The 13,244-nt window shown below is 39.1% G+C and overlaps 1 protein-coding gene across 1 annotated transcript; it reads left to right on the top strand.

Annotated features, from left to right (window-relative positions):
* Positions 1-4,147: 4,147 nt before the first annotated feature.
* LOC123518845 (zinc transporter 7-like) lies at positions 4,148-13,211 on the top strand. The gene is made up of 2 exons (XM_045279884.1): positions 4,148-4,411; positions 9,728-13,211. The coding sequence occupies exon 2, from the start codon at positions 10,071-10,073 to the stop codon at positions 11,145-11,147; it is 1,077 nt and encodes a 358-aa protein (XP_045135819.1). The 5' UTR covers positions 4,148-4,411; positions 9,728-10,070; the 3' UTR covers positions 11,148-13,211.
* Positions 13,212-13,244: the final 33 nt, after the last annotated feature.

The raw sequence follows: 13,244 nt of genomic DNA, 5'->3' as shown, positions 1-13,244 counted from the left end.
GGCCTGAGGCCAGGCACACACCACACACCGGGACAACAAGGTCATAACTCCTCGATTTACATCCCGTACCTACTCACTGCTAGGTGAACAGGGACTACACGTGAAAGGAGACACACCCAAATATCTCCACCCGGCCGGGGAATCGAACCCCGGTCCTGTGGCTTGTGAAGCCAGCGCTCTAACCACTGAGCTACCGGGCCGTGTGTATGTATGTGTGTGTGTGTGTGTGTGTGTGATAATTGATGTTTAAGCCTCAACTCTCGTGTTTACTTATCTCTCTCTCTCTCTCTCTCTCTCTCTGAAGATATCCTAGCCCCCCACACACAGCCTCAGATAGACTCATAAATAACATAGAAAAATTATAGAAGCGTGGTGGTAACAGCGGGAGCAACGGAAGTAACTCGTACCGCTCTTTACCTCTTCAATAGTATTCTTTTTTCTTTTCCTATCTATTTATCTCTCAGCCTCTCTATCTATCTATCTATATATTTATCTATCATTTATCGATCTATGAAGCCGTCCCCACACTCCATACCCACATTTCCAAGAAAAACACAGAAATTAAGGAAAAACAAGAGAAAGGGAGAAAATCTACTCATGATAACACCACACATGCACAGCGGGCCCGTTATCACCCCACATCCCGCCCGCCAGTCAGCAGGCAGCCATATCCCCGGCCACGCTTGCCCACGCACATGCACCTACACGCCAATAGACAGCTTAAAACAAGGATTGGCAAACTTTTCAGTGCTAGGGCCACATTAGAAAAAATATATCACAATCCTATGGGCCCGCATACTATATTAACCCAAAATCATTAATATTTGAGATACAAAATTAAAGGTTTCTAAAGAAAAAGCTATTCTTACACGCATGTGCACAGGAAGAAAATGAAATGATCACAATAAGATTTGGCGTTGTTTATTAACTTGCTCTTTCTTATTTACTAACATTTGTCGGGCTGCATGAATTCCTATGGCGGGCTGCATGTGGCCCGCGAAATGTAGTTTGCCCACACCTGGCTTAAAACATTATATATTTCCGCATACAGGATTTATTGAGCAAGATAGCATGAAAAAAAAAATATATATATATATATATACATAAGCTATGAGATGTACTGCAGCAGCGAAACACGAGGCTGGGTGGGTGTGCATGTCAGGGTGATTATTATGGGTATTTATTATGTTTTTGTTGTGTGTGTATTTTTAGTAATTTTAGAATGTTTTGTGGCATTTTCTTGTGTTTTTTTTTTTTTTTTTTTTTGGGGGTTTATATGATTTAAGGGTGCTTTGGGTTGTTTGAGGGTGTGTTTCTTGTGTTTGAAGTGCTTCGGAGTTAAAGTGGGCTGGTTGGGGGTGGGGGAGCAGTGGATTGGGACTGGGGATGGCGCCATAATGCCTTTGTAGAGGGTTAGTGCCGTCTTCCATGACTGTGTTGCCTGAGATTGTTTTAGAGGCTCGATGGGCAGAGATTGGCATACCATAGTTCCAATATAACTTAAGTTTTGTATTGGCTTTTTTTTTTTAAGTGTTTCAGTATTAAATAATGAGCATATATTGTCAAAATGTCGAGATAAACTTTTCAATTTAGGTTTAGTTCTGAATAATGGGTGGGGGGACAGGGAGGGTAACTAACAAAAGTGATGATTATAATAGTGTTTTTTTTTTTCATTAACACACACACACACACACACACACACACACACACACACACACACACTGAGGGATAGTAACTCGTATAGAAAAGATAGACAGACAAGACCCTGGCGTCACTGACAGAAACTGGAAATAGACCAGCTAGGAAGGGCAAGCTTTCCAGTGGTAGGGCCATATTAAAGAAAAATCACAATCTTATAGGGCCGCACAATATATTAACCTAAAATTATTAATATTTGAAATACAATATAAAAGGCTTTTTAGAGAAAAGGCCACTCTCCCACGCATATCCACATCTGCGGAAAGATAATAAAATGCTCACTTTACTAATTGGCTTTCTTTATTAAATTTCAGTTAAATTCATTAATATTTGTCAGATTACATGAATTTCTTTGGTGGGCCGTAATTTGCCCGCACCTGTCAGTTACACGGACGAGAAGACTCCCAAGATCATGAAGAGTCAATGTTTGAGGAACATTAAAGAGTTTGGTTTTCCACATAGAACGGTGGATGCCTGGAACGACTTGAGTGAAGAGGTTATAACAGCAGAAAATGTGTATATATTTAAGGAAAAATTGGATAAAAGTAGATGTGGAGGTCTCTATGAGCCCCGCCCGAACCCAGAATAAACAGCACTAACCAATTAATGATTATTGCTGTTCCATATTTGCATGTCTGTATGAAGAGGGAAGCAGCGTCAACTCTGTTCTTTGAATTACTCAGGGCAAAAGTTTATTGAATTATACCTGGATTTTGTTGCTAGGAACATTGTGCTTATGTACAGTTACCAACCTTCTCATGTAGGTAGCGAGACAAAATGATGGTGAACCCTATCAGCTAGTAGTAATAGATACCATAAGTATCTTGCTAACAACATCACATAAACCCGAAATGAAACAATATTCTCTTGAATCAACATGTGAACGTAAAGAATGATGAAAGCACTCGAGAGGGAGGTGGCAAATTAAACCTGGCCACCACCTGCATTTTTTTTTTTTTTTTTTTTTATGATAATATCTGGAAACAGGCTGCTGTCGGCGGTGACGGTGGAGGTACACATTTACAAGTGTTTCGATGTCGAGTCACTGACAGGGTTGCCACCTGTCCCTTAAAATACGGAACCGTTCCGTATTGAAGCGTGAAATGCTGCGTTCCGTATTGAACCAATATGGAACGCCATTTGTTCCGTATTTGCCTGTATAAATAGTCAAGCAAATGAAATAAATTAATAAGTCATCGTGACCAAATATTGAAACAAATACATAACTAGTTCACAAAAATATATGAGTTTGTTAGGGGTTTGTCGTGCCGCCCGTGCGTTACGTGAACAGTACACGTAATATCTCGCTCCGCCTCCACGGCCCATCACGAACGGCTGTCAGTCTAAAAATGAGAGGGGCGGAGAATACTGCAGTCTGCAGCTGTGCTGTACCATGCTTATGTCTCATTCATGTTAGGTACCTGGTACTGAACCTTGTTACGTCTGCAGGATCTGTAGACTTGGAAAATGTATAAGTAATGGCTATATTTATGATCTATTCATATTCCAGGTAGCTACTGTTTTCTCCAAATGAGTTTTTTTTTTTTTTTCTTTAATTAAGGGAAATATATTTTTCAGTGTCTCATTCTTTAGAATTTATACAGACACATGTAGTTTAAAAAATATATTACTGATAACTTGACTGATGAACGTATTTTGCAATATATCCTCACATTTAGTCAAGATATCCTTGAATTCCTCCTAATACAGGGTACTTATGGAAGAGCTTATCTTCAAGCCTTGTCAATATGATTGACTTTCTACCCGCCATCACTGTTCCAACCTCAGCTAATGCGTTCCGTATTTTTTGGAGGTGGAGGTGGCAACCATAGCTCACTGAACAGGTAAATGTGGAAGGTCAAAGTAATTTCAGTGATCTTAGTATTGAGGAAAACGAACAGCAGCAGTTTTAGGGGTGACTTGGAGCGACTCCCTTCTTGGGAAAAACTGGCAGACGACAGAAAAAAATTGTTTAACTTTTCGTGACAGCATTATTGTATCATTCCTAGTTCACGTATGGAGAGATACAAGGAAAATATATGTAAAAGGAAATGAGTCAAATCACCTACCGTAGACAAGATATGGAGAAAAAAAATGAGGTCGCCGATGGCTGCAGTACACGTAGCTTTCGAAATAAGGAAAGTATGTACTTCCTTACAGACTTTTCGATATAACTGTGCATTGTTTTTGTTATATTAGGCATATTTTTTCAGTGCATTTTAATTCAAAAGTAAAGGCTAACTGTGAATATGTAATTTGGTATAAATGCTAAGTTGACACCAGTTTACGAAATTCAGTCCACTCAAAAAAAACATTCGATTAATTTGAATAACTGTGTTGATAGAACACTATATAAAAATGTTAAAGTGATGAAAATACTAATAATACATTTTAGAATTTCTATGTGAAATCAGGAAAGAAAGCTGGTCATTTGACCACTTTGTGTACATCATCACTTCCCCGAAGTTCATCGGAGGTGTTGGTGGTGGTAGTGGTGGTGTTTCAGTGCTGCAGGGGGTGCTGTCACCTGCTAACTCTATTTAATGAGACACGAGAGCTACACTAGCCTAGCCTAGCATATCACATGACTCTGAACTGACCTGGTCTGCAATGGCCGCGTGGTGACCCAATGGCAGGTGCCCAGCTGTCACCCGGCGGCCCTCACCCTCACCTGACCTGCTTGTTGGCACCACCTCAGGGCACGTGGACAAGGGTAAGGCTGGTGCTTGGTGGGTCTCGTCAAAATGTGCTTCACCTTGGAGCAGCGTGGAAGCTGCTTATCTCCGTCACTTTGTTCAATATTCATGTGATGCTCAGTGAGAGGGATAAAAAAAAATGTAGATAAAAGAGATGCTTCTCTGTAGTTCATTACATATTCATCTTCAATTCCTAAGGCTTATTTTGTTCAAGTGTCACCTGTTTATTCATCCTCCTATCACGTAACTATACACCTCACTATTGCTTCTTGATTTTTGAGTGTGAAAAAGTAGGAAAAAAAGATGCTAAATACAAGATATTTTTAATCATGCCGCTGTGTTGTGTTTTACAAGTGCCTAGAATTGATGAAACTGAAGATACTCAGAAACTTGTTGTAAAAATCTCTACATACTTTGTTTTCTTTGTGTAGATGATCTTATGGTGAAGCAACATCAAGTTCTTAGATTAGCATTAATATGCATAGATATTTGAGGTTTTACAAAGATTATGAAATTATATAAGGTGCCCCATAATGTTTTTTCCTACTCCATATTTGTTATAATCAATGGTATTATGATGATGTGAACTCTCATGAAGGTGATAGTAGCATATAAAATTAAACATAGGGGTAACAACTTACAAGTATTGAATACTGCTTATTATGAGAAATAGCACCAATACCATCTCAATTCTCTTGTGTGGGAAATGAGCAGTCATAATACTCATTGTGACAGTATCTTTATGATATAATTTCTACTTAATTTAGTTTTTTATATTTGTTATTTATTAATTTATTATATATAGTTATTATTTTTACTTATAATTTTTACCATCTAATGAGGATGAAAGGTTCAGCCCTCTTGCTCACATAAGGCATCATTAATCTCACTCAACATTAATGAAACTTGGCCTTCTGGACACCTGTGGCAATTTTCCATCCTTGATTATGATTGCAATATGGTAAATTTTACTAAGAGTGGCTCCATTGTATTTTATTGTGGCCTCTCTCCAGGACAAGGAAGCTTGGGTGTCTGCTGGGAAAGCTAACCTAACCTAACAAATAGGGGTGATTATCCCTTAACCCTTAACGTACAGTGATCGTTTCGGGACGATTGTAGCGTTGCGTGCGGAGAGGCGGGGATCGTTCCGGGAATCATGATTTTTCAGCGCTAAACGTTTGAATCTCTCCCCGTCACTATTGGTCCTGGGGCAAGTGGAAGTCTCTGGCATCTTTTCTCGCTCGCCTCCTTGAGCCTTGAGACATATGTTCCCTCACAATAGGTCATCTTTTCCCATTTTGAGGCAACATCTGGCAATCCCCGTGACCCAGAGTTAGGTTTCGGTACTTGGAGTGATGTTATGTCAGTGTTACTCGGTAATGACATTGAATATAGTGGTGAAAATGAAGACAGTGATTTTTTTATTAAGACAGAAGAAAGTGAAGACTCCAGTAGTGATTCTGATAGTGATCTGGGAGACAGAGGCCAACCCTCACAGCGACGTTCATAAACCTCCTCACATACTCCCCTCGAACAATGCGCTGGTGTGTGTCACCCATGGTTGCCTCTACAGGACTGTGCTTGTCGGCCAAGTCACGTCAGTCCCATTGCCAAGAAGAGTTGCCACATTCCAATTATTATAAAAATCCACAATATTTGTAATATGTGGTTTATTTTTATTTTTCTGTTTTGAACATCATTTCATCTGAGTTCACATTTTCATGACATGAAAGTGCAAAAGTTCCTACTTTTACATCAAATTCATATGCCCAAATGGAGAGAGAGAGAGAGAGAGAGAGAGAGAGAGAGAGAGAGAGAGAGAGAGAGAGAGAGTGTTATCTGAGCTTGGGGGTATTTCTTAGCGGATTCTGCCATGAATTTTTGACGTGCAATAACGTTGGTGTGAGAGATGATAACATGTTGAAAACTACATTGTTGTACTCAGAATAACACAAAGAAATATGCTTTTATAAGAAAAAAATATTTTTAGCATTTTTGACAGGTGTGATTTTTCCCTGCTGTAACAGACGGAAAGTAAATCAATCCCCCGTACTTTAAGGGTTAAGGATACTAACCTAGTTGTGGGGGCTCTATTCTCCATGGACACCCCCTGTGGACACTCCTTTAAGGACACTAACCTATCCTAATCTTATACCTTAATAGGGAGTTGTTGGTCAACCTCCTTTTCCTCATTCTCAAAGGGTACTGCCACCACTGATTCTTTGGCATAGGTTGATTTGAGCAAGACACTGTGTAATCTTCAGAAACATACACCAACACCAAAGTCCTCTTGCTTATGGAAATGCACAATAAAATCCCAGTACTTAAATCTGCATCCACTGCAGTGATACTGGATACTTTTGTGGTTTGCGAACTGACTGTCGTGGCTGTCATGAATACACTCAGTGATTGGCCATAGATAATTGATGTATTGGTCAGGAGTAAATAATCTTCTAATATATCTTTAATAAGACAGCCCTCATTGGCTGAACAAAAGAGATAGAAGAAAGCATGTGATATTCAATACTGGAAGCCAACACACCAACTCATGCATTACACTGTCTCTCCCAAGCAAGCCTTATTGCCACAGACTTAAAATATTTGATGCAGTGCTAGATGGATCACGTCACTATAATATAACCATGCATGACCTCATGTTAGAGAATTGTCAGCTCGGAGAACCAGGTTGTCGTCTCTTTGGGAATTCCCTTTTGAGCCAGGTATCCGATCTGTGCACCTTATGGAGACTTATTTGACAGGAGTCAAAATAGGTAACTTTGGGAGGTTTCATATACAAATAGTGTGGTACCTCGTCATAACAGGACACTTCGGGAGTGAAGGGGTATTTGTTACTACAAATTGTCCGTTACCAAGAAGGGTTTGTCTGCGAGACATATAAACCACATTTTTAGTAATTTATTCTCTTTTAATATCACAAAAAAATATTTTGAAGACTCAAACCATCTTATTCTACACTCAATGCTGAAAAAATGTTAGTTATTATTAAAGAGATGTACAGTAATAAAAATTTGTCTAACCCAAGAATACGTAGTTGAATTAAAGATATAGCTTCCTGTGTGGTCCAGTGCCATCCTTAACAAGCATTTAATTCCCCCATCCTGAATGTTGCATCTTAGCATGGAAGTGTGACCTTATCGATACCTTTACCTTTTATCTAACACACCTTACATATGCAGTCTTACAATGGACTTTTGTTCTGCTGCAAGCGTGCCATATGGCCATCTTCACAGCCTATCTAAGGCAGTAATCTGCAACATGAACAAGTACTTCTTGGAAGAAGTACATGAGAGAGCGGGGAAGGAGATTTGGAGAAGCAATTGTGCTGTTGACATTGTTTAGTTACCACCACCACACTGAGGACACAGTTTGCTCATTATGTCATCTATAAGAAAATCTAGCACAATTTAAGCTAATTTACCCATAGTTGAAAGAAGAAAAATGAAATTGTAGATCATCAAAGACCAGTAAATGAAGACAAAAATCAAGTGATTAGGGAGTTTTTGTTTGGGTAAGAAAACCTTGAAGAGAAGAGAGAAAAGTTATATGAATTATGGAAGTAAAAAGAAAAGAAACTGAAAAGGAGTTTAAGAGAGAGCATATCAACAGTGATACTTTATAGCTTATAGACATTACAGCAAGTAGTGCTTGCTTTAGGTGTGTCATTGGATCACTGTCACACTAGCACATTTTTGTTTGCAGTTTTGTCAACTCAGGCTCTCTCTCTCTCTCTCTCTCTCTCTCTCTCTCTCTCTCTCTCTCTCTCTCTCTCTCTCTCTCTCTCTCTCTCTCTCTCTCTCTCTCTCTCTCTCTCTCTCTCTCTCTCTCTGCCACACACACACACACACACACACACAGTGTCATTATCCTCATCTGCTAGACAACATTCAAACAGAAATGCATAACTACCAATTCACACCACCAGGCCATGGGTCAAACCAGTGTTGGACCCCAATTCACCATGACTGTCACTCCAGTGACCTCACAGGCAAGCAGTCACCACTCTCCACCTTATTACAGGTTTTGTAAATTATAGAAGAAACCAAGTTCCGATGGTAACTAGCATGCAGAAGTAGATAAACACTGGCCTTATTGTCTTGATTATCATGTCATATTTGTATTAATCTGTGTGGCCACATGGAAATCTTGGACTTGTGGAAAAAAAACTGCCATTATGGTCCCAAAAAATTGGTTGATATCTGACCAGTCAGTTATTGAGTGAATCCATTGTTGTGAAGTCCATTATCACGAGGTACCACTGTAGCACAATTTACATCGCAAAGTACTTGTTTCCACCTGGCTCACACCAGACAAAAGCAACTGCTCCTGATGAGAGTAGGGAGGGTGGAGTCTTCCAACAGCGGTGAATAAAGACTTGCAGTGATGTAGGGAGACAGTCACGATGATGGAGGAGTACAGATGACAGTGTAGATTTAGGACTGGTAGAGCCAATCACTGACCATCAACAACAAATGGGTGGCAGCTGCCAATGCCAACCATAGAGATGAACAAATAGTGGTTATTGGTGAGACAGGCAGAGTTTGGACCATCCAGGTTCAGAAGGTTCCAGACACCATTTGGTGGGATGTAGGTGCATCATGGAAGTGGCACAACATCCAAGTACAACTGAAGGTAACAAAGGTGATGCAGGAGAAGTCATGGGAGGACAGTGGCTGACAGGAGGTGAAGCCACTCTCAACTCCCCAAGTGTTCTGCCTCCTAGCACTCGCCAGTCAGTGTTGTGGCCTCCACTTTGAGTCAAGGCAAGGAAGTGAACAATGACAAGCACTTAAGAAGAAAACATTGGAACAGTAAACCAGCCCCCACAAAATAATCCCCAAACCAACAAATAATGGAACAAGAAACCTGAAGGAAGTGAGACAAAATAAAGTGGGGGAAGAACTCAGCATCGGTGATTAAGTACTAGTAGTTACTAGGTCAATTATTCCTTCACACCTCAAAACAAAGCTGCCACACATGTGTTGTGCAATGAGTATTCACTACTATAAGTGCTCTAGCCAGGTATTCTATGAGGAGCCACTGTTGGTAAGATTTACCCACGGTATATGTAGTAATGTGTGTGGAAGTGATGGTGAGTGGAATGTATGAAGGCACTGAAGACCTAGGTAGCAGGATGTGATAATGTCCATTTAGTGAGTTTTCTTCCTTTTTCAAATAAGAGAGAGTGCTTTGTGGTATGCATGTTTTTTTTTTTTTTTTTTTCCTCTAACCCTTACACCAAAATTTCTCACTTTTTTTTTCAATGTTATTATTGAATGTTAAATCTAATTTCTGTTGTCTTTATTTTTTGGCAGATTGTGTGAAGCACCAAATTGAAATCATCTGGAGGAATTATGAAGAGGCAAATAAACATTCAAATGGAAAAAATCATTGAGCTTCCAAAAAGTTGATCTATTCTGGAAGTTGGATCATTAATCTAGAAAATGTTATAAAAGTGAAAACTAGTGATGAAAGGGTTTCCAAGAAAACATTTTTAATTTCTTTTCATGACGTGCATCCAAACAGACAGTAATGTTGCATATGCCCTTCAGTAAAAGAAAACAATGTTACTTAAAAGGACTTGAGAACATAAGTGTACTTGTAAATGTGTTGTGTGAGTTTTAAGGATTACACTGCATCTCATCTCAGACAGAGACAATGTTGCCTGTTACTATTGATGTGGAGGATACCAAGCCTCTCCTGACTCCTGTCAGTCGCACAAAACTCAAAGACTTACTGAGCAGTGTTATTCGTCTCATTCTTTCAGACTCAGATTCCCGCAATCTTTTTTTCTTTCTTCTTTTGAATCTGACCTTTGGCTTTGTTGAGCTGATCTATGGAGTGTGGACCAACAGTCTGGGTCTTATCTCGGATGCCTTCCATATGTTCTTTGATTGCTCTGGTCTGCTGGTGGGCCTGGCTGCCAAAGTCATCACCAAGTGGCGGGCAAATGAACGTTTTACTTATGGATATGTGAGGGCAGAGATCTTGGGTGGTTTCATTAATGGGTTATTGTTGTTATTTGTCTCTTTCTTCATCTTTGCAGAAAGTGTAGAGCGCCTCATGGAGCCTCCTGAGGTGAAGCACGAACGTCTCTTTGTTGTGTCTGTCCTAGGCTTCTTTGTTAACCTCGTTGGGATATTTGTATTCCAGCATGGGGGAGGTCATGGTCATTCTCATGGTGGTCACGGCCACTCGCATGGGGATCATGGCCACTCACATGGGGACAGCCACCATGGTCATTCTCACAATGGCCATGCACATCATGGTCATTCCCATGGTGGAGGTGCACCATCACAGATCATGCAAGGAGTCTACTTACACATCTTGGCAGATACCTTGGGGTCAATTGGAGTCATAGTGTCATCTATTCTTATGTACCTATTTGGATGGATGATTGCAGACCCTATCTGCTCCCTCTTCATAGCAGTGTTGATCCTAGTCAGTGTACTCGGCCTCCTTCGGAACTCTGTGGAAATCTTGATGCAGCGGCAACCCAGGGAGTTGGACGACTTACTACCAAACTGTTTCTACAAGATTCATGCATTACCAGGAGTGTTCAGTGTCCAAGAGCCCCACTTCTGGACATTATGCTCAGGACAGTATGTGGGGAATGTGAAGCTGGAGGTGTCTGGTGCAGCAGACCCAAGATATCTCGTGCAACAAACTCGGGCCATCTTCTCCACAGTGGGCGTAACACAGCTTTATGTTCAGCTGGACTATACCACCATGTAGCACCAAACTTAGGTTTAGGAAATATTTATGAATTCCCATATAACAATTTCTTAACTTATCACCTAATGAAGGCTTGTTCCTGAAAAATCTCCATAGATAATCTGAAATCAAATTCATGTCACGTAAATATTTATAAAAGTTTATAAAGTAGAATATTATATGGACAGTGATGGTTTTAGTGTTTAGGTTTGCTGGAGAGCTTTTGTGAATTAGTGGACCAACAAAGCTTTTTATAGGAGTGCAAGACTTGCCTTATATTTATATTATCTTGTACTCCTTTGAGGCTCTCCCATAGCAACAGTCCTTCCTGTGTAGTTTTGTAGGAGCTGCTACATCCAGCTACCTTTCATCACACATCTTGGAAACCTGACACACTTTATTTATTCATGATTAACCATAAGATTTTGTCATGAATATTAATAGCACAGAATCTCTTCTCAAGGTCACAGAAGGAATTTGATTTTTCATTGGTTATTCATTAGATATTTCTTCTATTCATAAGTACTGCATTTTTCTCTTGAGCTCTCCAAGAAATATAAGCAGATTACTCTTTAACATCACTGCTCAGGTTGTAACAAGTTGTCTTGCATTATGTTTCATGTTAGGTAAGACTTGGTTATATAGAGAACCATACATGTTACCTCCTGTAAGAATAATAAATGTGGATGGTTGATCTTTAGTTATGGTGAATTTTGTATCATCTTTGATGCCCCATTATCCATTACGGAGCTTCCAGGAATGATCATTGCAGGAATGCTTCCAAGAAAACCTTGTCAGCATTTGTTCATTTACATCTCTTCTACACCCCATTTTTTTTTTTTTTTTTTTTTTTTCTCTCCAGTGGTTTCATTCAGCTTTTCTCCAGATACAGTCAAACTGTTGTAACACAACATATCTTCCCATTAATTTTATATAATGAGACATTTTACAACTTGTTTACATTCACGTAAATTGTCCAGTTTTATCCATTTCTTATTTGTATTCCCATGAATTTGGTTCTCCATAATCAACTATGAAGTAACTATGAAGTAAAGTGCATTTCTTGAACACTATAGCTTGGAAAGCCAAATGCTTTGCCAGAATATATTTTTGTAAAGTATACATACTGCAGGTGTAGTTGTAATGATATGTATAATTTCTTGTTCATCAGTGAATTGCATGTTTGTTCAAGTGCTGTATTCAATGTATCATTGTCCAACCACTAACTTCCTTCCAAGCATAACACCAAAAAAAGGTATAGATTTTGAAATGTGATACTGGACCCTTTTTGCATAATGCTTCATTGCAGAATAACTGTTAATGAAGTTCTTAAATATTTTTTAATGAAAAGATTTGTTTCTAATTATGCAACCATACAAGATGTTGAGTGTTTTTCATATTGATGTAGTCACAGCCTTGGATTCTCATTTCTTTGGTCATATTACATTGGTACTAAAAGATGGGGTACATCAAACACTACTTAGTAGTACACTTGTTTTACACTTGACATTGCTTCTGAAAAATCTGTGATTGTAGACATTTCTTACAGTTTTGCAATATCCATATCATTAACACTGCTTCAGTAAAACAATTAGTAGTTTGGGCATTGAAGTTGTTGGAGGAGTGTTTACTTTGTGTACTCTCCCTCTGCATTTAAGATAATGCTCTCTAAAGAATGTCTGTCTGTCATTACAGTTTGAAGTCATTCTCATAAATCCACCTACCACAGACATACCCACCAGGTGTATTATTTGCTGACTAATATGCCCCAAAAGTGGTCTTCCAGCAAATTAGACTTGTACTCATTGCCACAAGTCAGAAGAAAAATGTTCCTCACATATTTACCAGAAAAGTTTATAAAATTAAATATTATTTGATTGTACATGGTACAAGACTATATTTGTTGAATATTAAGAATCCAGTTGTGATTTTATTGTGTATATGGTGCAAGATTGTGTAAAAGTTTGATGAGTGAGTTTTGGGTGAAAGGTATGTAGTCATTGCCTGCTGGATCTAATAGGGTACCTACATTCCTTTTTATAGGTGACGGTTTGAAGAGTTTATATTAAAAGAATGTAAATTAAATCTGGTTTCCCTATCTCCCCAATATATAAATTG

This window comes from Portunus trituberculatus, chromosome 44 (assembly GCF_017591435.1).
Source record: "Portunus trituberculatus isolate SZX2019 chromosome 44, ASM1759143v1, whole genome shotgun sequence".
Taxonomy (NCBI): domain Eukaryota; kingdom Metazoa; phylum Arthropoda; class Malacostraca; order Decapoda; family Portunidae; genus Portunus; species Portunus trituberculatus.
The sequence above is the reverse complement of the archived record's forward strand: the minus strand, read 5'-3'. Positions and strand labels throughout refer to the sequence as shown.